A 27,500-nucleotide genomic window follows, 5' to 3' on the forward strand; every position below is an offset into this window, starting at 1 on the left:
AAATCGACCCCGGGACTTATTCTTTCTACTTATTCTATCGGTCTCTTTTGCCGAACCGCTAAGTTACGGGGACGTAAACACACCAGCATCGGTTGTCAAGTAATGCTAGGGGGACAAACACAGACACACAAACACACACATATATATATATATATACATATATACGACAGGCTTCTTTCAGTTTCCGTCTACTAAATCCACTCACAAGGCATTGGTCGGCCCGGGGCTATAGCAGAAGACACTTGCCCAAGATTCCACGCAGTGGGACTGAACCCGGAACCATGTGGTTGGTTAGCAAGCTACTTACCACACAGCTACTCCTGCGCCTATGTAGAATAAACAAATTAAAATTAGTGGAGAACTCAGTCGAAGCTGAGACTTTGCGCACTGAATTGTTACCTATATAAGGGTACTTTTCTGCTATGAGGAGCTCTAGAATAATCAGAGACAAGTAATCTTGATTAGCCTATTTTTTCAAAAGTGCAAGAATCAGACGGGAAATTTATCTTTTGTTTAGGTCATTGGATTCCGCCCATGCCGAGGCACCGCATTGAGCAGTTTAGTCAAATAAATTGCCCCTAAGACTTAGTATTTAAAAAAAATTGGATCTTTTCGGTTTGAACGGCAGTTTTTAACATAATTTCTAGGTAACTAAACACTTTTAAACTTCGTATACTGGTAGAATGTGTTTATAAAACATCTATTTCTTTTGGCTTTATTGAGAAAATTCGATAGTTTGTAAGATATTTGTTGGTTTTTTTTTCTTCAATTTCTGCAATTTCAACCAATCAGTGACGTCCATTGATGTAAAAAAAAAACATTCTGTGCCGTATGAATATGTCCCTCGTTTAAGAAACAGATTGGGTTTATTTACATTTGTGAAGAAAAAAAAGATACCCTTCCCCCCACCCCTAACCCTAACCCTAAAACAGATTGAAATGCAATAGATCGATACTAGGGTCATAATTTTGGACGACAATTTCATATGACACCGCTAGAAAAAAAACTGCTGTTCAAACCGAAAAAATCAAAAAAAAATTTTTCTTGTACTTTCTATTGGGGGTCGGTATACCCCTCAGGACCGTCAAAATTCGATTATGTGGGACCATATGATTGTTGGTTAATTTCTGTAAAAATTCCTTATTTATTTACTTTTGCTTTAAAGTGAAAGAGGAGAAAGTGAAAGATGTATGTACGTGTGTATGAAATGGACGTGTGTGTGAGAGAGAAAGTGAGTGACGGGGTGTGTCGTCTTGTATACGTACATACGAAGGATAATGTGAGAATGCCACTTACACATGCGAAAAAATACATATATGACAACACACACCTTCACTCTCTCACTTACACACACTCTCTCGCTCTCTCTGTCTCACACGCACACTTACAAAAAAGATGTATGCATATATATTTATGTATGTACGTATATATGAAAGATGTGTATGAGTGACAAAGAGCCTTTCAGTGCCACTTACACACAGTGGCTGTGTGGTAAGTAGCTTGCTAACCAACCACATGGTTCCGGGTTCAGCCCCACTGCGTGGCATCTTGGGCAAGTGCCTTCTGCTATAGCCCCGGGCCGACTAATGCCTTGTGAGTGGATTTGGTAGACGGAAACTGAAAGAAGCCTGTCGTATATATGTATATATATATGTGTGTGTGTGTGTATGTTTGTGTTTGTCCCCCTAGCATTGCTTGACAACCGATGCTGGTGTGTTTACGTCCCCGTCACTTAGCGGTTCAGCAAAAGAGACCGATAGAATAAGTACTGGGCTTACAAAGAATAAGTCCCGGGGTCGATTTGCTCGACTAAAGGCGGTACTCCAGCATGGCCGCAGTCAAATGACTGAAACAAGTAAAAGAGTAAAGAGTAATACATGACAACACACACTTTCACTCTCTCTCACACACACACACACACACACATACAGACAGGTCTATTTCATATACACGTACATATATCTTTCACTTTCGGCTCTCCCTTCAGAGCAAATGTCGCCTTCCAAAGGTCATGAATACAAAAGTAAATAAATAATTACGGTCCCATATGATCGAATTTTGACATTCCTGAGAGGTATACCGAAAGAATGATATGTAGTTGAAAAAAATTTAACAACACACACACGTGGTAAGACGTTTGCTTCCCAACCACATGGCTCCGGGTTCAGTCCCACTGCATGGCACCTTAGGCAAGCATCTTCTACTATAGCGTATGTATGTTTTTGTGTCTGTGTTTGTCCCCCACAATCGCTTGACAACCGATGTTGGTGTGTTTATGCCCCCATAACATAGCGGTTCAGCAATAGGTACTCATAGAATAAGTACTAGGCTTACAAAGAATAAGTCCTGAGGTGCTCCGGTATGGCCACACTCAAATGACTGAAACAAGTAAAAGAATACACACACACAACGGACTTCCTCACAGTTTCTGTCTACTAAATCTACTCACAAGGATCGGGGCTTCAGTAGAAGACATTTCTCCAAGGTGCCGTGCAATGGGACTGAACCTAAAAGTACATGGTTGCAAAGCGGACTTCTCAACCACACAGCCGCGCCTGCGCCTCACATAAATATAACTTTTAATTCTTAGCAAGGAAATGTTAACAGAATTTTTTTTTTTTTAATATATACCAATACAGATCATTTAATCATTTCAAAGCAATGTTTAATATATGTTATACATTTAGTTATTCAATTTAAAAGATAGTAACAAAAAAAAAAATGGGTTCGTAGGTAAACTTGTTACACAAACGATCTCAAGTACAAAAAGAAAACAAAAAAAAAAAAAACGAAGAGACCATACAAACTATTATGAATCACTCGTATGTCTCCAAAAGTTCATAAATAGAGTATTTAATAATTTTATCTTTATATATAAAAGTCAAGTTGTGTGTCTGTCTCCTACGATTTAGATTCCTAACTACTCCCACATTTTGCGGTGCAGTGTAACCAAAAGCGGGTATCTTATAGTCGTGATTCATATCGAGCCCTTCTGGGTATTAGCGCGCGTCTACGATGAGTCTACGATTTAAAAAATAATTTACCATCATTTTAATGCATTTTTTCGCTATTATATAAGGGAAGTAACTCTCTAAAAATGTCTACGATGAGTCAACGATTTAAAAAAATTTACCATCTTTTTTTTCCATTTTTAATGCAATTTTTTATTGCTATTTTTTGGCTATAACTCTCTAAAAATGCTTATATAGTTATTTCCCTTACAAACCCGAGCAACGCCGGGCGATACTGCTAGTTGTTTAAAAAGAGATTGTAAAACTGTCATTAAATCAGTTTAATTAGTTTTAGTGATCTCAGAGGCTCATTAAGCGACGAGCAGGTAGAACTATTTACCACGCCGGACAAAATGCCGTAGAGGTCAAACTTGCCTTTCACTCCTTCGGGAACGATAAAATAACTACCAGTTGAGGAGCACTGGAGTCGATATGATCGATTTCCCCTACCCTCATAACTGCTGGTCTTGTACCAAAATTAGAAAAATATTTACATTATACGACTGCAACACTCGAATACCAATAAAAATTTTAAGGTGTGTGGTATTATGCTTATAAAATGGTTGTAAAACTGGGATCTTTTCAGTTTGAACAGCAGTTTTTTCTAGCGGTGTCATATGAAATTGTCACCCATAATTATGACCCAAGTATCGATCTATTGCATTTCAATCTATTTTAGGGTTAGGGTTAGTTAGGGTTGGGGTGGGGGAAGTGTATCTTTTTTTTCTTCACAAACGTAAATAATCCCAATCTGTTTCTTAAACGAGGGACATTTTCATACGGCACAGACTGTTTTCACCTCAATAGACGTCATTGATTGGTTGAAATTGCAGAAATTGAAGAAAAAAAACAGCAAATATCTTACAAACCATAGAATTTTCTCAATAAAGCCAAGAGAAAAAGATGTTTTATAAACACATTGGTACGAAGTTTAAGTGTTTAGTTACGTGGAAATTATTTTTAAAAACTGCCATTCAAACCGAAAAGATCCTAAAACTGTAATTAACTCAGTTTAATTAGTTGTCACTTTTATAAAATGGAATTGTTGGTAAACAGTGAATATGGCAGATCGTTTCTAAGTGGTTGCTTCAGTTTTGTACCGGGAATTCATCATTTACGCAAAAACTACCGTTTCGTAAATTGACCCTAAGTAACTTTTAGGGGATCATAACTCGTACAAACATGTGAACCTCTGTCGACTTTGTTCCTTCATAACTTTCTTTAAAAATGCATGTTTTTTAATGATTTTTGCCCCCTCCTAAGATACGTTTCAAATGATATAGATTACGATTATACAGAAATTGGATCTTTTCCTTTTGAACGGCAGTTTTTAACATAATTTCTAGGTAACTAAAATGTTTTAAACTTCGTATACTGGTAGAATGTGTTTATAAAACATGTATTTCTTTTGGCTTTATTGAGAAAATTCTATAGGTTGTAACATATTTCGTCTAAAATTTCTTGCATTTCAGCAATTTTAACCAATCAATTACCTCCATTGACGTAAATAACATTCTGTGCATTCTGTAAATAAACCCAATCTGTTTCTTAAAGGAGGGACATATTCATTATGCACAGAATGTTATTTACATCAATGGAGGTAATTGATTGGTTAAAATTGCCGAAACGCAAGAAATTTTAGACGAAATATGTTACAACCTATAGAATAAAGCCAAGTGAAAATGATGTTTTATAAACACATTCTACCAGTATACGAAGTTTAAAACTTTTTAGTTACCCTAGAAATTATGTTACAAACTGCCGTTCAAAAGGAAAAGATCCCAGAAATTTGTTCTAAATAATTTTTCGGAAGTCGGAAGACAGTGAAGGAGTTTCAGACGATTCACACACTTGTTTCTTCACAACTTTCTGAAAAATGGGTATCATATTCTTAAATAGAATTTTCAACAAATACGTTTCAGCTAGTGTAGAAGATTACGTTTATGTGGGTGATGTTTGATATGATTTAAAAATAAAAATAAAAATTAAAATGAGGGAGTGGGGGGGGCATAATTGCATATCTCAACTATTTCTTCATACGTTTTGATGAGGACAATATGAATTATCTCCACCACCAGCCCATCATTTCCTATTTTTTTGTTTTTCCGCATAAAATTCCAATGCAATCGTAATCTACAACATCCGACACGTACCTGTAGAAATTTTCGTTAAGAAAATGCATTTTTCCGAAAATTTTAGAGAAAATCAGAGGAGGGCACATGGCTGTGGTAACAGCCATTTTTCGTGTAAATCCCAAGTAATAAAATCTTTTCTACTTTAGGTACAAGGCCCGAAATTTTGGGGGAGGACGCCAGTCGATTAGATCGACGCCAGTACGCAACTGGTAGTTAATTTATCGACCCTGATAGGATGAAAGGCAAGGTCGACCTCGGCGGAATTTGAACTCAGAACGTAAAGACAGACGAAATACTACAAAGCATTGCGCCCGGCATCCAAGTCATACAATCATCGAAAGGATTTGGTAATGTGGCTTGTTTGCATGTCATAAATTATTTGGCATACCTACACAGTGAGCGCCTGCACCATCAAATTTGTTTCTTCAGAAGTTTTAGAAAAATGGGTATTTTTTCATGAAATTTTCTACAGATAACTTTCAGATGGTATAGATTAGTTATATCGAAATTTAATGTAAAGATGATTTTTCTTTTAATGGTGGTCCGTGCGCACACATTCACACTAACACACGCCTGAAATTTTAAAAAGATTTATTATGTATCGGTGTATACGTGTGCACAACCATCATTCTCCTCACCCACATTAAATTCTGACATAATCCTGATTTAGACCATGTGAAAGGTATTTGTAGAAGATTTCATTAAAAAAAAATACTCATTTTTCTGAAAGTGAGGAACGTGTATTTTTTCCTATCTAACAAGTCCGCTTTATTTATATAAAGCGTGGTTGATTACCTCCCCTTTGTGCTTTTAGACGACCTTAGTTGCTTATTTTCAAACAGCATTTTTTTTTTTGTACTTTTTATTATACTAGAAATGATCAGAGACCTCCATCAACAGCAGCAGCAGCCGCCGTTCAAGAATTTTGACCTGGAGATCTCCATTTCCAGCGACTTCGAGGGCCACCTCCCAGTGGTGTCGGGCGTCAACGAAGAGCCCTCGACTACAACAAGACGACCAAAGTTTTTTTCTAAAGTCTGGGGTCTCCCGCCCTTAAGCCCTAGACCATCACCTAATCACCCTTACCCGTCTTGTTGCTTAACAACAACAACAGCAGCCGTGTTTGTTCTTTCGTTTCAGGTCAGTTGCTGTGACCATCCCATCTTTTTGAGGCGTGCATCTGCCTAGTTCAATGCCTGGTTCATTTAAACCTTCCATCAAAATTTCGTATAAATTTATGTTCCAAACACCACTTTAATAACGATAAAATTATTTTACTGAATTCTTTGTTATTTTCAGTATTAATTGATGATGGTCGACATCATCAGTTGAAAGGCACAGAAATACGGTAAGGAAAAGGTTTAATATGCCATGAGGGAAGTTGGCTGTTATTTGTAGCAAATCAGGTGACCTAATGGAGATTCTCTCATTGATTTGTTGTTACTGTTAATTTATCTTATATTTTCGTTGGGTATTTTGACGGAAAACAATTTTGCTTTTACTTACTTTCAGATTATGTTTCGAAGCAGAATGAAATAGTTTGGGCATCAGTCTATCAGGAGGTTGGCCTTCCTCATCAGCAAGTCCTGGAGGGTACCATGAAACTGCAATACAGCCTTGCAAAAGAGAGACAGAGAGAAAAATAAAATGAGCTTGGTTGATAGGTGTGTAGGCAGATGGGTGGGTAGGTAGGTAGGTATGTGGATGGACAAACAGGTTCACAGAAAGAATCGTTTCTACTCTAGGCACAAGGCCCCAAATTTTGGGGGAGGGGGACCAGTCAATTAGATCAACCTCAGTATGCAACTGGTACTTAATTTATCAACTCCTGAAAGGATGAAAGGCAAAGTCGACCTCGGTGGAATTTGAACTCAGATCTGCCAGCTCGCCACCTTAGGTTCAGAGACAGAATGTGAAGTGACTATGCAGTAGATGCTTGAAATGAAGGTGCACGGCCTAGAGGTTGCATTTATGATAGCAAGATTGTGGTTTCAATTTCCACACCAGGTGGTGCATTGAGTTCTTGAGCAAAACACTTCATTTCACGTTGCTTCAGTCTACTCAGCTGTAAATGGCCTTACAATCATGAGCCAAATACCCTAACCACTAAACCAGGCCATTTCACAATTCGTTGAATACAGAACAAACTACTCCCCAAAACAACCCATTTACAACTAGGTGAGCTGAGCCAAGTTAGGATTTGGTTATAAATGAATATTGTACAGTGCTCATGTTAAACTGAATCCCTATGATAGGATTAACCCTTTTGATATCAAATAACCTCATGGGTCTGTGATAAAAACTTTATGTTTTAAAGAGATCTATTGGGTTGGTGCATAATTATTGCGACTTTTTTCAACAAATTTTATTTTTAAAAATAATAACAATATTTAACAAAAACATCTTTAAATGACAGTCTGACCGTCTGCCAAGCAAATAGGAAGCAGTAATTGAAGTAGATGGTGTATATGCTCCGGAATAATCATTTAAAGATGTTTTTGTTACATGCTGTTATTGATTTTGTTGAATAAAATTTGTTGAAAAAGAGCCACCAAAAGTTAATATTTATAAATGTTCCAAAACCAAAGTGACCTTTTTTTAATCACACAGCGATATCTGCATTCATATCTCATATAAATCAACTAGAGTAGGTATTTAAAACAACTTGGTACTCGTTTTACTTTGAGCAGCTTTCAAAAGAGAAGAATGTCAATTGAATATAATGCAAAGGACCATGAAAAGATCCATGCAAAGAATATCCTTTCAAGAGCAAATCTGAAATGAATGAACCAGAGTACATGATGTGATTGCAGACTACTAAAAGCTCAAGTTCTGATGGCCCAGACATGTAGCAAAGTTCACAGGCAACAGGTAGACCTGTGCAGTTACTGAGTGGTAACCAAGAAATTGTAAAAAAACATTCGGACAGGAAGGAAAAGGAGGGTGCAATCAAGAGAGCATGGGAAACATATTGTGATCAGTGATGTGTAACAACATCAATAGTCTGGTGGACACAGTGATACAAGTGACAGGTGGTACTCTCTTTAACATTAACTTCACAGCTGTGAAAGAAGAGGCGGTGGGAGAGAAATATTCTTTCAGGTTAATTTACAAATTGTGTGTGGGTGCCACAGAATAGTTTCATAGCCACTAGATCAAAGGGGGGAGTTTCTATATTGGAAGACCACATTGAAGTTAATTGTCATCTGACAAGGTTACATTTATTCTTTTACTTATTTCAGTCATTTGACTGCGGCCATGCTGGAGCACCGCCTTTTGAAAACAATTTATTTTTTTTTATAGTTAAGAAGCTTGCTTGGTAACCACATGATTTCAGCTTCAGTTCTGCTGTGCAACACTTTGGTTAAGTGTCTTTTACCAATACATTATGAGTGGATTTGGTAGACAGAAACTGTAGAAGGTGGCAAGCTGGCAGAAGCATTAACATGTCGGGCAAAATGCTTAGCGGTATTTCGTCTGTCTTTACATTCTGAGTTCAAATTCCGCCGAGGTCAACTTAACCTTTCATCCTTTCGGGGTCGATAAATTAAGTACCAGTTACGCACTGGGGTCGATGTAATTGACTTAATCCCTTTCTCTGTCCTTGTTTGTCCCCTCTATATTTAGCCCTTGTGCTAGCATGGGTTGGACGATTTTGACTGAGGACTGGCGAACTAGATGGCTGCACCAGGCTCCAATCTTGATCTGGCACAGTTTCTATAACTGGATGCCCTTCCTAATGCCAACCACTCCGAGAGTGTAGTGGGTGCTTTTTACGTGCCACCGGCACGGGGGCCAGTAAGGCGACGCTGGTAATGATCACGCTTGAATGGTGCCTTTTATGTGCCACCGGCATGGAAGCCAGTTAGCTGCTCTGGCAATGATCACGCTTGGATGGTGCTCTTGGCACCCTACCAGCACAGGCACAAGTGCCAGTAAGGCGACACTGGTAACAATCACACTCGAATGGTGCCTTTTATGTGCTACTGGCACGGAAGCCGGTTAGCCGCTCTGTCAATGATCACACTCGTATGGCACTCTTTGCACCCCGCTAACATGGATGCCAATCATCGAATTTGATTTTGATTTTGATTTCACTTGCCTCAACAGGTCTTCGATATATATATATATATAGGTGGAGGAGACCCCCTTCGGTCATGAATGACCACGGGATTGCACCTAGAAAGTTACCCTCCAAGGCACAAGTCCAGGCAAGGCTGTTTGTGGAAGGCCAGCAGTCACCCATACATACCAGCCTCCCCTCTCCACACCACTGATGTCGCAACTCATTTCTGCAGCTGAGTTAGCTGGAGCAACGTGAAATAAAGTGTCTTGCTCAAGAACACAACACACAGCCCGGTCCGGGAATTGAACTCACAACCTCGCGATTGTAAGCTCGACGTTCTAACCACTGAACCATGCGCCCTCACACACACACACACACACATATATATATATATATATATATATATATATATACATAGAGAGAGAGAGAGAGAGAGAGACATATATATATATGTATACACACACAGAGAGTGAAAAAAAGAAAAGAGGTATGTATGTATGTGTGTACAGAAAGAGAATAAGAAAAAAGAATAAGAAAAGAGAATAGACAAAGAACAAAGAAATACTCACCTATTTTAGCATCTCTTATTTCCTGCATGTGAATGGACAATACCTCAGAGTCTGAAGAGCTGTAAGGTCCCAACTCGGGGTAATAATTAGAGGCAATATCTAAAGGTGGGAAATGGCGCCTCGTGGTCTTACGTCTGATCTTTTCTCTCCAATTCTGCAGTAAACGGTGGTTCCAGTGAAAGTACTTGCCATCATAGCTAGGGTTTCCATACCACATGTAGTAGAAAACGTGGACATTGTAGTTCATACCGTTTTCATCGAATGGCACCGGCGTGAAGTGATTATGTGCTGTTAGATTGGCCCGCATCTTTGCTTTCAGAACCCTCTCTTGTTGCATTTTGGCTCGGAAGTCAAGCATCTTCTTCAGCATGAGATTTTTCGACTGAGTCGCAGACTGGTTACCAAAAGAGTTCTCATCCTGAAACTTCCAGTCGTCATTGCCACCCCTCTTGCTTTTGTCACCAATACCAGCAGCCAGTCTGTATGCCTCCTCGGGGTTCCGGGTGATGAAACGGAACCCCAAAAGTATGCCGGCCAGGAAGCATATCAATATGCCGCCGGTGACACATTTCCGTAAAGATAACCTCAGCATTTTAGCATTTTTTCACTGGAGTTGGCTGACCACATCATTGACTTCAGTTGCATATCTGCAAAGGATAAATAATAATAATAATAATTAATTCGTTTTATTGGCCACAAAGGGCTGACAAAAATCAATTATAACATTTAGGGATAAAACACAGGACGAAAGTTACAAAGGGTTTTGTCCGTTTGAAAAATCCGTATAAAAACTGTAACAATGAAAATATTTAACAATGAAAAACTCCCAAAAGGGGGAGGCGCTTCGAAAGGTTCCTGGTGGAAAAAGCCATAAAAGCCACAGGAGTCTGGTCAAAAGGGGGGTAGAGAACCCCTTTCTCCTTTTGTAATACCTTTTTCTTACAGGTGTATCCTCAGAATTGGTCCGTTCATACTGGCCATTCTTGCGACATTTATCCACCTTTCAGTAAACTTGCTATGAGACAGCACTTCCCTCTCTACTCTCACCTTCCTTTTCAAGTGAAACTTGAAAAAGTGATGAGGCCTTGGCCAAAGGGGAAAGTGTCTGACCTTAGCCCTTTCAAACGAGTCCACCATACCACCTCTTTCGCTACAGCCACTAGGCAAAGGAAAACCGCCTTGCCCTCCCGGTTAGGAATTACCAGGCAGTGGCTCTCGTGGCTTCTGATCTTAACTGATTGGAAGTGTGATTGGTTGGTAGAATGGTGATGACAATGACAACACTGGTGAGGATTTATTTGCCAGAAGGACAACAGACAAAGAGACATTACAAGGTTTATAAACATATATAGTGCTAAACACATTTCTGTGGTTTAAAAGCAAATGAAATGCAAATTCCCCAGGGAAGTATGCTAGTTAGTCTACAAATGTAACTCTCTCCGTGGGAGAAATTGAAAACAGTACTGCTATCATGTAGCTGTGTGGTAAGTGTACTTCCCAACTGAATGGTTTTAAGTTCAGTCCCACTGCATGGCACCTTGGGAAAGTGTCTTCTACTATAAGCCTTAGGCTAACCAAAGCTTTGTGAGTGGATGTGGTAGACAGAAGCTGAAAGCATGTGCACGTGTGTATTATGTATATCTGTCTGTGTGTGTGTATGTGTGTGTAAGTGTACGTGTGTGTATGTGCATGTGTTTTGTGTTTGTGTTTGTCCCATCATCACTTCACGTGTGCATGCACGTGTCTGTGTGCGCATGTGCGTTTCTGTTAGTGTTTGTCCCATTACCACTATCATTTTGTTGATGATGGTTCCTTGGTTGGTGATGGTGGTGTGTGGTGGTGATGGCGGGGTGGAGGTTGGAAATGGTTACTATGGAAATAGTTAGTTGTGGTGGTGGTGGTGGTGGTGGTGCAGGCTGGGTGGGGGGCAATAGAAGTTCCAGGTGATAGGAGCCCTGTTTTTGGTGGGTGGTGGTGGTGGTGGTCATAGTCTACTACTATCACTACCACCACCATCACCACCAAAACTTGACAACCGAGTGTTGGTTTGTTTACTGCACTCACAATTTCTAACAACTAAAGACTCAGACTGGAACAAGTAAATGGCAAAAAGTAACAAATAACAAATGATCAGTTAGTTCCCCACCCCATACTACCACCACCGTTTGTAGTGATAAATTATAAGGGCTCTGTTTTATCTGTTTTTATATTGAGCTAGTGGGAGGGGAGAGAGAGAGAGAGAGAGAGAGTTTGGTTACAGTCATATAGATTATAATCTTGGGTTTTACTTTCAGTCATTTGACTGTGGCCATGCTGGAGCACCGCCTTCAGTCGAACAAATCGACCCCAGGACTTATTCTTTGTAGGCCTAGTACTTATTCTATCGGTCTCTTTTGCTGAACACACCAGCATCAGTTGTCAAGCGATGTTGGGGGAACAAACACAGACACACAAACACACACACACAAATATATACATATACAGACCGCGTGTGTACCGTTGGCGATTTTTTTCCTCCGTCTCCCCTTCTCTGGATCTTTCCTTTTCCTATGTTTCTGACGAAGAGCTCCGCTCGAAACATAAAGCCCTCCTTCTTCCCTTCCTTGCTGAGCATCAAATAATACTATATTTGTTCAACGTCCTCGCGTTGTTGTGTTTTCTCTTTGTGTTTTCATGTTTGGATTAACTTTACATACATACGACAGGCTTCTTTCAGTTTCCGTCTACCAAATCCATTCACAAGGCTTAGGTCGGCTGGAGGCTGTAGTAGAAGACACTTGTCCAAGGTGCCACGCAGTGGGACTGAACCCGGAACCATGTGGTTGGTAAGCAAGCTACTTACCACACAGCCACTTCTGTGCCTGGGTACAAATTAGCTGAATTCTCAGCACTTCTCAAAAGGCATCATTGTGATGGTGATGGCGGCGGTGGTGGTGATGGTGGTGGTGGTGGTGGTAGTGATGGCAGCAGTAGTAGCTGTTGTTGTTGTTGCTGTTGATGCTACAACAGCAGGAGCAGCAGTGTTGATAGGTAGCCCTGAACCAAATAAATCACCACCAACACTGCCAACCCCCCCCCCGCCTCCATACCAACGACAACAACCACAACAACAATAACAGCACAACCACACCATCACTGTCATAATTTTGTTGCTCACCTCTCACTTTTACTCCTCAACACCACCATCACCATCCTCTTGTTGACCACCTTGGTGGGAGGGGGTTACTTACTCTTCACCACCATCTATATCACCATTACAATCACTACCACCACCACCACCATCATCATCAACTTTAGTTTCTACTCCTCACCACCACTGCCACCACCATCATCATCATCATCAACATTGTCATACTGTTTTACTGTTTTACTGTTTTACTTGTTTCAGTCATTTGACTGTGGCCATGCTGAAGCACCGCCTTTAGTTGAGCAAATCGACCCCAGAACTTATTCTTTGTAAGCCCAGTACTTATTCTATCGGTCTCTTTTGCCGAACTGCTAAGTAACGGGGACATAAACACACCAGCATCGGTTGTCAAGCAATGATAGGGGGACAAACACAGACACACAAACATACACACACATATATATATATACATATATACGATGGGCTTCTTTTAGTTTCCGTCTACCAAGTCCACTCACGAGGCTTTGGTCGGCCCGAGGCTATAGTAGAAGACACTTGCCCAAGATGCCATGCAGTGGGACTGAACCCGGAACCATGTGGTTGGTAAGCAAGCTACTTACCACACAGCCACTCCTGCATCATCTTGTTGATCACCTCTCACTCCTCCTCCTCTTTCTCCTCCTCTTCTGCCTCAAGCAGAGGAAAGATTTTGAAAAGGCATGAACTAAATATAAATATGATAAATAAATGAACTTTTAACCAGAGTTTGGAATATCCAACAACAACAGCAGCAACAGCAACAACAATATATTCTCTCAATTCTCTGCTGATGATAATAAACAACAATGACAGTTTTAAGATAATGATTCCTAAATTATGCCTCTAAACCATCATCATCATCATCATCTTCATGACCACTGCCACCACTGGTCTTGTTGTCATGATCACCACCACCATCACCACCACCACCACGACTACCACTACCATCATCACAACCACCACCCAGCAACAAGAACAACAGCAGTCAGACTACGACCACCACCCATCACCATTTTAGCAAAAACATGTCTCCTATCACCTGGGACTTCCATTGCCCCCAACCCCAACCCTGCACCACCATCACCACCACCACAACTAACCATTTCCATAGTAACTATTTCCAACCCCACCCTCACCCCCGCTAACCCCCCCCCGCCATCACCACCACCCACCACCATCACAAACCAACAACAAAATGATGACATGATAACAAAGATAATTATCCCTATCATAACAATAACATGCCACCACCACCCCCCGCCACCACCATCGCTACTACTACTACTACTACAACTACAACTACTACCACCACCACTACTACTACTACCATTACTATAACTACTACTACTACTACCACTACTACTACCACTACTACTACCATTACTACTACTACTACCACCACCACTATCACCACCATAACAACAACAGCAACAGCCAATAAAATCATGCCATCGTGGCAGAAATATAAACACAACATTAACATCACCATGATCTGATCACCTCACTATCCTCGCCACCACCACATGCAACACCACTACTTTTTTCTTTACATCACTAAAAAAAAAAATGTCAATCACCCTTCCCTCCGTCCCCAACACCACCACCACCATTATCTGTGGTGCCACCGGCACCACCATTGCAACTACAAAATCATGCTATCCTAAGTAAACAAAACAACTATATCACTCTCAAGGCCTACAACATAAATAACTATAACATCACCACCACCACCACCACCACCACTACCAGCACCACTACCACCACCGGCACACATAATAATGGTTTCAAATTTTGGCACAAGGTCAGCAATTTCGGGGGGGGGGGAGCGGGGAAGTCAGCTATGCGGACACCCTTCCTTCCCCAAGTGTTCAACTGGTACTTATTTTATCAGCCCCTGAAAGGATGAAAGGCAAAGATGACCTTCGAGGGGAAATGAACTCAGAACGTTGAGTGGGGAATAATGTCTGAGCAAATTATTTTTCCTCCCCCACCCCACCCCGATACACTTACTGATTCTGCCAGCTCTACACCCTAAAAAGGCAGTACCATAATATTGTCATCATAATAAAACAAAATACAACTACAACAACAACAACAACAGTGTCATCTCATACATATCTATACTGCAAACCACAAAAAAAAGAAAAAGAAAAAAATCAATACTCTTTTTTTTTAAAAAAGACATAAACATCTGAACAGCCACCGAGTTTGCTGTGACCCCACAAAAACCACTTTGGAAAAATCTAAACCTGCAACCTAGATGTGAAATAGATATCATTACGTGCATGCAGGCACCCTAATCATGTCTTAAAGAAAGGACACACTGGATAATGTAGTCTTAGCAGGTATGAGGCGGCGAGCTGGCAGAAACGTTAGCACGCCGGGCGAAGTGCTTAGCGGTATTTCGTCTGCGTTACGTTGTGAGTTCAAATTCCGCCGAGGTCGACTTTGCCTTTCATCCTTTCGGGGTCGATAAATTAAGTACCAGATACGCACTGGGGTCGATGTAATCGACTTAATACCTATGTCTGTCATTGTTTGTCCCCTCTGTATTTAGCCCCTTGTGGGTAATAAAGAAATAGGTATGAGTGGGCACTGAAAAGTTATCAACTTTGGGTAAAAGAAAATACAGGAGGATCAGTTAATTATGATTTTAATCAACATATTCCCCTCTTGGATTCACACACTTATTACAGTAGTCCTTCAGTTTTTCTAATCCCTGTAAAAGAACTCGGAAGGTTGAACCTCCAGCCAGGCCTTTTGCGATACCCTTAAAACCAAAAACTTTTTAGCACCCCATCGTTATGGAGTTTGGGCTAAATTTGGCTACATTTTAGGTCTTCCTTTTACACGAACAGCTTCACGTATTAACAGTCGACAGTGTTGCAGAGCATAAAAATTAAAGTTGTAGTTGACAAAATGTTAGCTGACGTGGAGGACTGGAAGCCATCTGAATATTTGAAAAAAAGTTACTTGCATCATGATGATTCATGCCAGACATCAAAATGCCAATGTCATGACTACTGCTCAATGCTCTGTGAACACTGTAAAGGCAGTAAGACATCACATGGACATCAAAAAAACCAAGTCTCCCCAAACCAAAATGATCCCTTTTCTTTTAATGTGAAGATGAGGGGAATCCGTAAAGTACTGGGTGTTGATAAAATAAAGTACCAGTCAAATACTTAGGAAGGTTGATGAAATAAAGTACTAGCTAAGTACTGGGGTCAATAAAATTGAACTCGGAATCTTGGGGTTAGTAGCCTGCAGTCTTAACCATTATGCTATATCCCCGTGGGCATATAACGTAATGCGTGAGCATATAGCATAATGAACCAGGGTTGGGTTCAAAATTCTACCAGGACACCTGATGAAGGCTGGAGAGTATATCAGCCGAAAGGTTATGGTAACAACAAACAAGATGAGGACACATATCCGTCTAATGTAAATAATGTAAATAATGTACAGAATTCCTCATCTCTAAAATATCGAACAGTATCATTATTACAGTTTTCAATAGTTTACTCTCTTGTTAAGCATTAGCATTACTGCCCTGTATGCGAGTGTGCATGTGCACATGTATATGCATATATATATACATACATAGATGTGTGTATATATATATATATATATGTGTGTGTGTGTGTGTGTGTATATATATATATATATATATATATACATACACACAGACACACACACACCAACAAACATACCTATACACAAACACACACACACACACACGTATATGTATGTACAAGGGGATGCTAAAATATTCCTGGCTTTCGGTGAAAGAAAATACAGGAAGATCAGTTAATTATGATCTTATTTAACATATTCCCCTCTCAGATTCACACACTTATTGCAGCAGTCCTTCAATCTTAATAAGCTTTGTAAAAGAACTCGGATGGTTGGACCTCCAGCCAGGTCTTTCGTGACACCCTTAAAGCCAGGCCTTTCACAACACCCTTGAAGCCAGGTCTTTTTTGACACCCTTAGAGCCAGGAACTTTTCAGCACCCCTCGTATATATATATATATATATATATATATATATATAAACTGTCAAACCCATGCCAGCATGGAAAATGGACATTAAACGATGGTGATGATGATGGTTATGATATTTTTGAGAGAGAGAAAGTGGGGATTTGATTAATGGGAGGCAACTCTAGATGACTCTGGTGAAGGAAAATTGAATTTCTTATTCTTTACTCTTTTACTTGTTTCAGTCATTTGACTGCGGCCATGCTGGAGCACCGCCTCTAGTCGAGCAAATCGACCCCAGAACTTATTCTTTGCAAGACTAGTACTTATTCTATCGGTCTCTTTTGCTGAACCGCTAGGTTACGGGGACGTAAACACACCAGCATCGGTTGTCAAGCGATGTTGGGGGGTGGGGGGGACAAACACACACACACACACACATATATATACGACGGGCTTCTTTCAGTTTCCGTCTACCAAATCCACTCACAAGGTTTTGGTTGGCCCGAGGCTATAGTAGAAGACACTTGCCCAAAATGCCACGTAGTGGGACTGAACCCAGAACCATGTAGTTGGCAAGCAAGCTACTTACCACACAGTCACTCCTGTGCCTAAAAAAAAGTTTTTTTTACTCATAAAGTTTAGCGCAAAGAGCAGACCAGCCAAGACTTGTGAGTTTGATATTATTAATGTCCCATCCAACTTGTTGTGGGTCAAAATTTGCTGGAAAGACCTGAAAGCAGAGAAAAAATTCCAGAGGGATGGAACTCTTGGAAGGAAATGTTTGGGTATAAAGGGTATCGCAGGATTGAGGGACAGAGTGGTGGTGATTTAAGTCCAGCTAGCTCTGAGGAACAAAGTCCATTATAGTTGTAATAGAAAACCCATACTGAAGATCAAATAAAAAAAAATGCTCATGCCTTTCATATAAAAAAATTTTTAAACAAAAAACTGTTAAAAGCATGACTATATGGGCACAGGTGTGGCCATGTGGTAAGTTTGCTTCACAACCACATGGTTCTGGGTTTCAGTCCCACTGCATGGCATGTTGGGCAACTGTCTTAAACGATAGCCCCGAACTGACCAAAGCCTTCTGAGCACATTTGGTAGGTGGAAACTGAAAGAGGCCTGTGGTGTGTGTGTGTACGTTTTTGTATTGTCCCCCACCACCACTTGAAAACTGATGTTGGTTTATATAAATCTCGGTGACTTAGCAGTCCAGCAAAAAGAGAGTGATAGAGTAAGTACCAGACTTCAGAACAAAGAAACAATGGGGGCAATTTGTTTGACTAAATCCATCAAGTCAGAGGACTTATTTTCTTAAGCCGGGTACTTATTCTGTCAGACTTGTTTGTCAAACTGCTAAGTTACAGGGATGTAAACAAACAAACACCAGTTGTCAAGTAGCGATGGAGGACAAACACATACAGAAAGATACATACACACCATATATGGATACAGATACACACACATATAAAAAAACATTGATCATAGAACAAACATCATATTCGAGTCAACGACTTTATATATAACACCACGCCTCCAAACACTTGATCATATATAAATATTACCATGGCTCTTAAACATATAAAGTATACATATATAAAAAAAACATATAAAGTATACATATATAAAAAAACACAGAAGGTAAAAATCATATATGTGAATAAAAATACAAATATATAGAACGGTCTATCAAGAAGGTATATACAATCAACTAAAAATTCTAAAGCGTGTCATGCTACTAAAAATCTAAATAAAATAAAATAAATCGAATGTTCCTGTTCATCCTGATGAAGGGGTCATTGCCGAGATGCACTTTAACTCATAATCGAACCACAGCAATGAACTCCCGAAATGGCTATTGGTGTGTTTGACTTGAACTCTTTTTGCTCCTGGACTCCAACCTACCATGGTTTTTATGAAATGAACTTTTTTGACATACTCTTTTGTTTGAAAGAAGTAAAAAATTTTTTTAGTTGACTGATATTTTATTTTATTTTATTTAGATTTTTAGTAGCATGACACGCTTTAGAATTTTTAGTTGATTGTATATACCTTCTTGATAGGCCGTTCTATATATCTGTATTTTTATTCGCATATTTATTTTTACCTTCTGTGTTTTTGGTATATGTATACTTTATATGTTTAAGAGCCTTGGTAATATTTATATATGATCAAATGTTTGGAGGCGTGGTGTTATAAATAAAGTCGTTGACTTGAATCTGATGTTTGTTCTATTATCAATGTTTTTCTGTCTCTGCCTCCATTACATTTGAGCACTTCTCTTTTACAGTCCTATAAACCTTTTTGTTTCCCTAAAAAGAGACAAAATTTACTTCTTGCTGTATGCCAGTACCGCCTGACTGGCCCTCGTGCCCGTGGCACGTAAAAGCACCCACTACACTGCAGGAGTGGTTGGCATTAGGAAGGGCATCCAGCTGTAGAAACTCTGCCAGATCAAGACTGGTGCCTGGTGCAGCCATCTGGTTCGCCAGTCCTCAGTCAAATCATCCAACCCATGCTAGCATGGAAAGCAGATATATATATATATACAACAGGCTTCATTCAGTTTCTGTCAACCAAATCTATTCACAAGGCTTCTACTATTGCCAGGGGTGCCACACAGTGGGATTGAACCCAAAACCATGTTGTTGGGAAGCAAACTTCTTACCACATAGCCTCACCTGCTTCTGTGATTATTCCCAGAGGTTTTAATACAAAAATTAGGAAAACCTTTTTAAAGTTAGATTACATTGAATTTAACTACCATTTGACAAGGCTGCATTTCAAAACCCAAAAATTATTTTTTACGAAAAACAAATTAGAAAAAGAGTAAGGGAATGGTCCGAAACCATTATTTTCCCATCATCATCAACAACTGTGGTTGTTGTTGTTGCTGCTTAACTCCAATCTAGCTCTGATTAGGCAGATGTATAGTCAAAAGCTTTCCTGTTATGACCACCCAGTCTTTCTATTCATTTAATATTTTATTTTCATAAACAATATATCTAAAATTATATTATCCAATGTGTTGATTATTTTCTTCAAACAACAAACAGGTTGTGTGATATGATGGAAAGCCAGCCGACTGCTATTTCTTGCATGTCAAGTGACCAGGCAGAGGCTTCTCTTGAACCAAGGTAGTATCAGATTGATAAAGCAGTGGAAACAGGAACCACCACTCTAGTACTGGAATCAGTTCTTCTCTCTCTCTATCTCTCTCTCCCACTTACCCCCCACTGCATCACTCTCACTCTCACTCTCACCTTCTTACTCCTTCTTTCCCTCCTCTCTATCCAGCGAGGACCACAGCCAATCCCATGCCTGGGTAAAAAAGGAAGCTTGAGTTTTGGGCTAGCAATATTTTGCCCCATTCTACCATAGTTTTCCCCCTCCTTCGGTGCTGTACCCCAATTCAGTCGGGGTGGGGTGGGGGGCTGTCTTGCAAGTACTTAATGACTTCAGTGGGGCTTGTATAATGAGAACAACAAGCACCATAAGAAGTACATTCTGTAAAGTGGTCAGCATTAGGAAGGAGATCCAGCTGCAGATACCCTGCCAAAGTACATCGTGGAGCTTGGTGCAGACCTCTGCATCATCGTCATAGGTTCCTTTTGAACCATCCAAGCCAAGCCAGCATGGAAAAAAGAGATGTTAACGATGATGATGATGATGATGATGATGACGATGGTGGTGATGATGATGTTGATGATGATGGTGGTGGTGGTGGTGGTGGTGGTGGTGGTAATCATGGAGATTATGATGGTTGTTGATGACGACAACAACAATGATAATGATAACACATCCTCAAAAGAATAATAATAATAATAATAATAATAATAATAATGATGATGATAATAACAACAATAACAATAACAAATAAAAACAACAACAATAATAATAATATTGTTGGTTTCAAATTTTGGCACAACGTCAGCAATTGCAGAGGTGGGTGCTAGTCAATTACATTAACCCCAGTATTCAACTGGTACTTACTTTATCAAGCTCGAAAGGATGACAAACAAAGCTGACCCTGGCAAACTCAGAACCCAAAGACAGACAAAATACTGCTAGGCATTTTGCCCAGGTTGCTAACGATTCTGTCAGCTCACCGCCTCAATAACAATAACAATAATAATAACAATAATAATAATAATAATAATAATAATAATAATAATAATAATAATGATTTCTACTAAAGGCACGAGTCCTGAAATTTGGAGGGGAGGGGACTAGTCAATTACATCCCCCCCCCCCCAGTGCTCAACTGGTACTTAATTTATTGACCCTGAAAGGATAAAACGCAAAGTCAACCTCGGCTGAATTTGAACTCAGAATGTAGCAGCAGACGAAATACCGCAAAGTATTTCGCCCAGCATGCTAACAGTTCTGCCGGCTCGCTGCCTTCGCCACCTTAATAATAATAATAATAATAATAATAATAATAATCCTTTCTACTATAGGCACAAGGCCTGAAATTTGGGGGAGCGGACTAGTCAATTACATCGACCCCAGTATGTAACTGGTACTTAATTTATCGATCCTGAAATGATGAAAGACAAAGTCGACCTCAGCAGAATTTGAACTCAGAATGTAGTGGCAGACGAAATACTGCTAAGCATTTCGCCTGGCATGGTAATGATTCTGCCAGCTCCCAAATAATAATAGTAATAGTAATAATGATAATAATAATAATAATAATAATAAATAATAATAATAATGATAATAATAATAATAATAATAATCCCTTCTACTATATGCACAAGGCCTGCATTTTTGTGGGGAGGGGGACAATCAATCACACAGACCCCAGTACTTGACTGGTACTTAATTTATCGACCCTGAAAGGATGAGAGGCAAAGTTGACCACAGAGGAATTTGAACTCAGAACGTAGTGGCAGACAAAATACCTATTTCTTTACTACCCACAAGGGGCTAAACACAGAGAGAACGAACAAGGACAGACAAACGGATTATGCCGATCATATCGACCCCAGTGCATAACTGGTACTTATTTAATCGACCCCGAAAGGATGAAAGGCAAAGTCAACCTCGGCGGAATTTGAACTCAGAACGTAGCGGCAGACAAAATACCGCTTAGCATTTCTCCTGGCATGCTAATGATTCTGCCAGCTCCCTAATAATAATAATAATAATAATAATAATAATAATAATAATAATAATAATAATAACAATAATAATATAATAATAATAATAATAATAATAATAATAATAATAATAATAATAATAATAGTAATAGTAATAGGGTGGCAAGCTGGCAGAATCGTTAGCACGCCAGGCAAAATGCTTAGCGGTACATTATGCGCTGAGTTCAAATTCCAGCAAGGTCGCCTTTGCCTTTCATCTTTTCGGGGTCAATTAAATAAGTACCATTTATGCACTGGGGTCGTTGTAATCGACTTAATCTCTTTGTCTGTACTTGTTTGTCTCCTCTAAATAAATAAATAAATAAATAATAATAATAAATAATAATAATAAATAATAATAATAATAATAAATAATAATAATAATAATAAATAATAATAATAATAATAATAGATTTGCTTGTCAGTTGTTTGACCTTAACCAGTTGAGCATGTCCCTTAGTGGCTGACGATATGTGCATCTCTGATCATGAGCAGAAGTAGTGGGGGAGCATCATAGCCATGTGTTGAGAGGGATTCTTTGGGGTTTGAATAGTTCACCTCTGGAAACATGGGTGGTTCTTTCAACATCCTTAAACAACCCTTATTCAGGGACCGTTTGAGTGGGATGGGCTATTCAACCTGAAGAAAATTCTAACTGGGCCCCACCTGCAAGGTCATGTGCTGTTTATCTTGATATGAGATCACCATGTCGCGCACATATGGTTGTGATGCATGTGCCTGGTGTACCTTTATCAGACGGGTAGTCATGATGGGTATATTGGGCTTCGTATATTTTACCCCAGTGTCACTTTGATGGCATGCACTGCTCTCTCACTCAATAATAATAATAATAATAATAATAATAATAATAATAATAATAATAATAATAATAATAATAATATCATAGGAAACCTTTGCAGCCTAGAAGTACGTGACAGATAGAACAAATGTGGGACAGTATGGGGTGGACTAAAGAGCTAAACAGAGAAAGGAGGAAAAGAGGAGTGATTAATATAACAGTACGTACCATAGAAGGGACAATAATCAGGGTAAGACATCCAAAGAAGACAATCCATAGGAAAGGGCAGAAAATTCCCTTCCTTTTTATATTTATGTATATAGGTATGGGATATTTCTCACGGTCTGAAATGACAAGAAAAAATCATGACATTAAAAAAAAAAAAGAGTCAGACAGATTTAATGGAAGATTAAAGAAAAAGAAGCGTCTGCATGCACATGTGTGTTTGCATGTGTGTGTGTGTGTATGTTTGGGTGTGGAGGACTAAGAAAACAGAATTTAAAAAAACGGTTTTTTTGTCTTTTTTTTAGAACATGCAACAAAACTTCAAGATGGGAAGGAAGAGAAATGAAATTACAGCATGTCAGCATTTTATTTTCCGTATTTTTAGAGACTGTTTCTTTTTGTTTTGTTTCTGATTTTAGTATAGTAGTTGCTTCTCCTCCTACTCTTCTTCTTCCTCCTCCTCTTCTTCCTCCTTCTTCTCCTTCTCCTCCTCCTCATTATTATTATTAATATTATTATTATTATTATTAAGGCAGTGAGCTGGCAGAATCACTAGCATTCCAGGCAATATGCTTAGCGATATTTTGCCTGTCACCCCGTTCTGAGTTCAAATTCCACTGGGGTCAATAAATTAAGTACCAGTTGTGTACTGGAGTCAATCTTTTACCGACTGGCCACCCCTCCCACTAAAAATTTCAGGCTTTGTGCCTATTGTAGAAAGGATTATTATTTTTATCATTATTATGATTATAATTATTATTATTATTATTATTATTATTATTATTATTATTATTGTTATTATTATTATTATTATTATTATTATTATTATTATTATTATTAAGGCACCAAGCTGACACAATCATAACCACAATGGACAAAATGCTTTTACATTCCGACTTCAAATGCCATTGAGGTCAACTTTGCTCTTCCTATTCTTTTAGAGAAGATAAAAAAAAGTTCCGGGTCATCTGCTGGCGAGAGGTGGGGAAAGGGTCGATGTAGTCAACTAACAGCTTCCCCCTTCAAACAACTATCCTTGTGCCTAAATTCAAAACAATTATTAAGGAAGGGGTGATGAACTGGCAGAACCTTTAGCACATAGAAGGCGGCAAGCTGGCAGAAACATTAGCACGCCAGGTGAAATGCTTAGTGGTATTTCATCTGCTGCTACGTTCTGAGTTCAAATTTCACCGAGGCCGACTTTGCCTTTCATCCTTTCAGGGTCGATAAATTAAGTACCAGTTACGCACTGGGGTCGATGTTATCGACTTAATACCTTTGTCTGTCCTTGTTTGTCCCCTCTATGTTTTAGCCCCTTGTGGGCAATAAAGAAATAAGAACCATTAGCACATCAAAGAAAACACTAAGCAGGATTTTTACCTTCTGGATTTTAACCTTCTGAGTTCAAATTCTGCTTAGCTTTTCATCTTTTTGAATAAAGGATAAAGCTTCTTCCAGAGTCATAAGAATGGTTTCAAAAGCACCCTTTACACTCTGAAAAGTGGTTGGCATTAGGAAAGGCATCCAGCTGCAGAAAACCATGCCAAATCAGACTGGAGTCTGGTGCAACCTTCCAGCATGCCAGACCAGTCAAACATCCAACCCATGCCAGCATGGACAACAGACATTAAAGGATGATGATGAGGAGGATGGTGTGTGTGTGTGTGTGTGTGTGTGTATTTCCCACTGAATGGGATGTCTATCCAGGGATTACAACATGGGATTACTGATAGGAATGGAGCAGTGTGAGATGGAGTGTTTTTTCCTCAAGAACACAACACAATGCCCAGTTCAGGAACCAAAATCATAATCTTATGATCATGAGTCCAACACCCTAACCACAAAGCATATTTGTGTACCATGTCTATTATATAGCAAGAACACACACAAAAACGAAAAGTGCTGCTGAAGAGGTCACAGATGTATGATGAAAGATTTCCGGACAATGGACATGAGTTAAAATATGAACAGTAATAAATGAGTGAAGAAAAAAATATATAGTGTGTGTGTTTATTTAGCAAAAAAACAAAAATGACCATCCTGAAATACAACAATATATATATATATATATATATATGGGCATGACCAATTCGTTAATAATAAATAATTAACTTCCTTAACTCCATTTTCTTTTCTTCTTTTAACTGGATATAAATTATTGCTTAATATATACCTATTATTTTAAGGCAATTTCATTCCCCAACAATATGAGATACTGAACCAGTATTTCCTTGGATGCAAAAAAGCCAAAACTGATCGATCGATCTGGGGATATCTCGACCATTGCTTTTCAGACAATTATGGTTTGTCAGCATGTATGCATAAAATTATGTGCTTTGACTGCAGCATTAGAATGTTTAGCTCTTATTTCTAGCAATTTAGGTGATGTTAATACCTTATATATATATATATATATATATACACACAATTATATATATATAGGTACAGGAGTGGCTGTGTGGTAAGTAGCTTGCTTACCAGCCACATGGTTCCAGGTTCAGTCACACTACATGACACCTTTGGCAAGTGTCTTCTACTATAGCCTTGGGCCGACCAAAGTCTTCTGAGTGGATTTGGTAGATGGAAACTGAAAAGAAGACCGTCGTATATATATGTGTGTATGTGTGTGTATATGTGTGTGTGTGCATGTGTATATGTTTGTGTGTCTGTGTTTGTCACCCTCCCCGCCAACATCGCTTGGCAACCGATGCTGGTGTGTTTATGTCCCCGTAACTTAGCGGTTCAGCAAAAGAGACCGATAGAATAAGTACTAGGCTTACAAAGAATAAGTCCTGCAGTCAATTTGCTCAACTACAGGCGGTGCCCCAGCATGGCCACAGTCAAATGACTGAAACAAGTAAAAGAATAAAAGAATATATATATATATATGTATAAATATACATTATATATATATATATATATATATATATATATATATATATATATATATATATATATATATATATACAAGATAAGAAAATGGAGAAGTACATCTAAATCAAATATCAATTACCAGATAATACTCAATCACATACTTTATTATATAAATATATATACATATATATATAAATAATACTGAATTCCTCTATTTACATAATATCGAGGTCTCTTTCATTCTTTTGTTGTCTTACCATTTCTATCAATATATATATATATTAATTAATAAAATTAATATATATATATATAATTAATAAAAAAACGTGTAGTAGTAATAAACATACTAATATATACTAAATACACAGATGAACAGAAAACAAAGATCACCAACTCCACTTCAGTTATTGGCCAGAGGGTCAAAGCACAATTTTGGCCTTTATCAATAATATTGCTTCCACTCTGGAGGCACCTAGAGGAAACTTGCCGGGAATGGGACCATATATATATATATATATATATATAGCAGATATGTGATAGCTAAGTAGATAGATGGATAAATGGACAGATGAACAGATAGACAGATGGACAGATAGAATGGTAGGGCGACTCCAGTACAGCTGAACCTGAACATTGCAGTTTGACATAAATAGCACCAAAGGCAACAGAAAAAAACCAAACCCAAAATTATATAAGAAAATAAGCAAGCCTCTATGGGGTTTCTTAACCAGCTAGAAATAGCAGCCAGATTGCATTGATTTCGTACCCTATTGTCTTAAGAAAAAGGACAAAGGACACATTTGATGGTGTAGTTGTAGGTATGTGAATGGGGCAAAAAGAAAAAGGAAAAAAAAAATGGTGAGATGGTCAAAACTGGAATGCTTTTGATCATATGTGTATCCCATCAGAGATGACCTGGGGCTGAAAACCAACAGCAATAACAAAACATCAGAGCCTACAGGAACAATAGCAACAAGATCACAAGAAGCAATAAAAACAAAAGCAGTAAAAACAAGATAAAAAAACATTCTCCCCCACCACCCGCCACCGTTGTGTGTGTGTGTGAAAGGGGGAGGAAGAGGACAGAGTGTTTGGGCAAGACATTAATAAGATTCATACTATTCTCTACTTTGTAGATAAAGATTCCCTCTCCCCCTCTCCCCTTTCTCCATCCCTTCTCCCCTTCCTCTTCTCTCTCTCCCTCACTCCCCTTTCTCCATCCCCTTTTCCCCTTTCTCTTCTCTCTCTCTCTCTCTCCACTTCTCTACTGGTCTCTCATCATGTCTCTCTTCTCTTTCTCTCTCTCTCTGTCTTTCACTCTCTCACTTCTCTCCCTCTCCATGTCTTTCTCTTTCTATCTCACTCCTCCTTCTCTCTCCACTTCTCTACTGGTCTCTCATACTCTGTCTCTCTTCTCTTTCTCTCTCTCTCTCTGTCTTTCACTCTCTCACTTCTCTCCCTCTCCATGTCTTTTCTCTCTCTCTCCCAGGCTCTCCTCTATCTCACTCCTTCTCCCTCTCTC

The 27,500-nt window shown here is 39.0% G+C and overlaps 1 protein-coding gene across 1 annotated transcript in view; it reads right to left on the reverse strand.

Annotated features, from left to right (window-relative positions):
- The window catches only part of LOC115219846 (glycoprotein endo-alpha-1,2-mannosidase-like), a 107,003-nt gene that overhangs the window by 2,000 nt on the left and 77,503 nt on the right, over positions 1-27,500 (reverse strand). The window contains exons 2-4 of the mRNA XM_029790133.2: positions 23,108-23,223; positions 9,782-10,428; positions 6,653-6,762 (exon numbers count right to left, since the gene is read on the reverse strand). Coding sequence (XP_029645993.1) covers positions 6,653-6,762; positions 9,782-10,373 — 702 coding nt within the window. The 5' untranslated portion in view covers positions 10,374-10,428; positions 23,108-23,223. The remainder of the gene's footprint in view (positions 1-6,652; positions 6,763-9,781; positions 10,429-23,107; positions 23,224-27,500) is intronic.

This window comes from Octopus sinensis, linkage group LG15 (genome assembly GCF_006345805.1).
Source record: "Octopus sinensis linkage group LG15, ASM634580v1, whole genome shotgun sequence".
In the NCBI taxonomy this organism is placed as follows: Eukaryota; Metazoa; Mollusca; class Cephalopoda; order Octopoda; family Octopodidae; genus Octopus; species Octopus sinensis.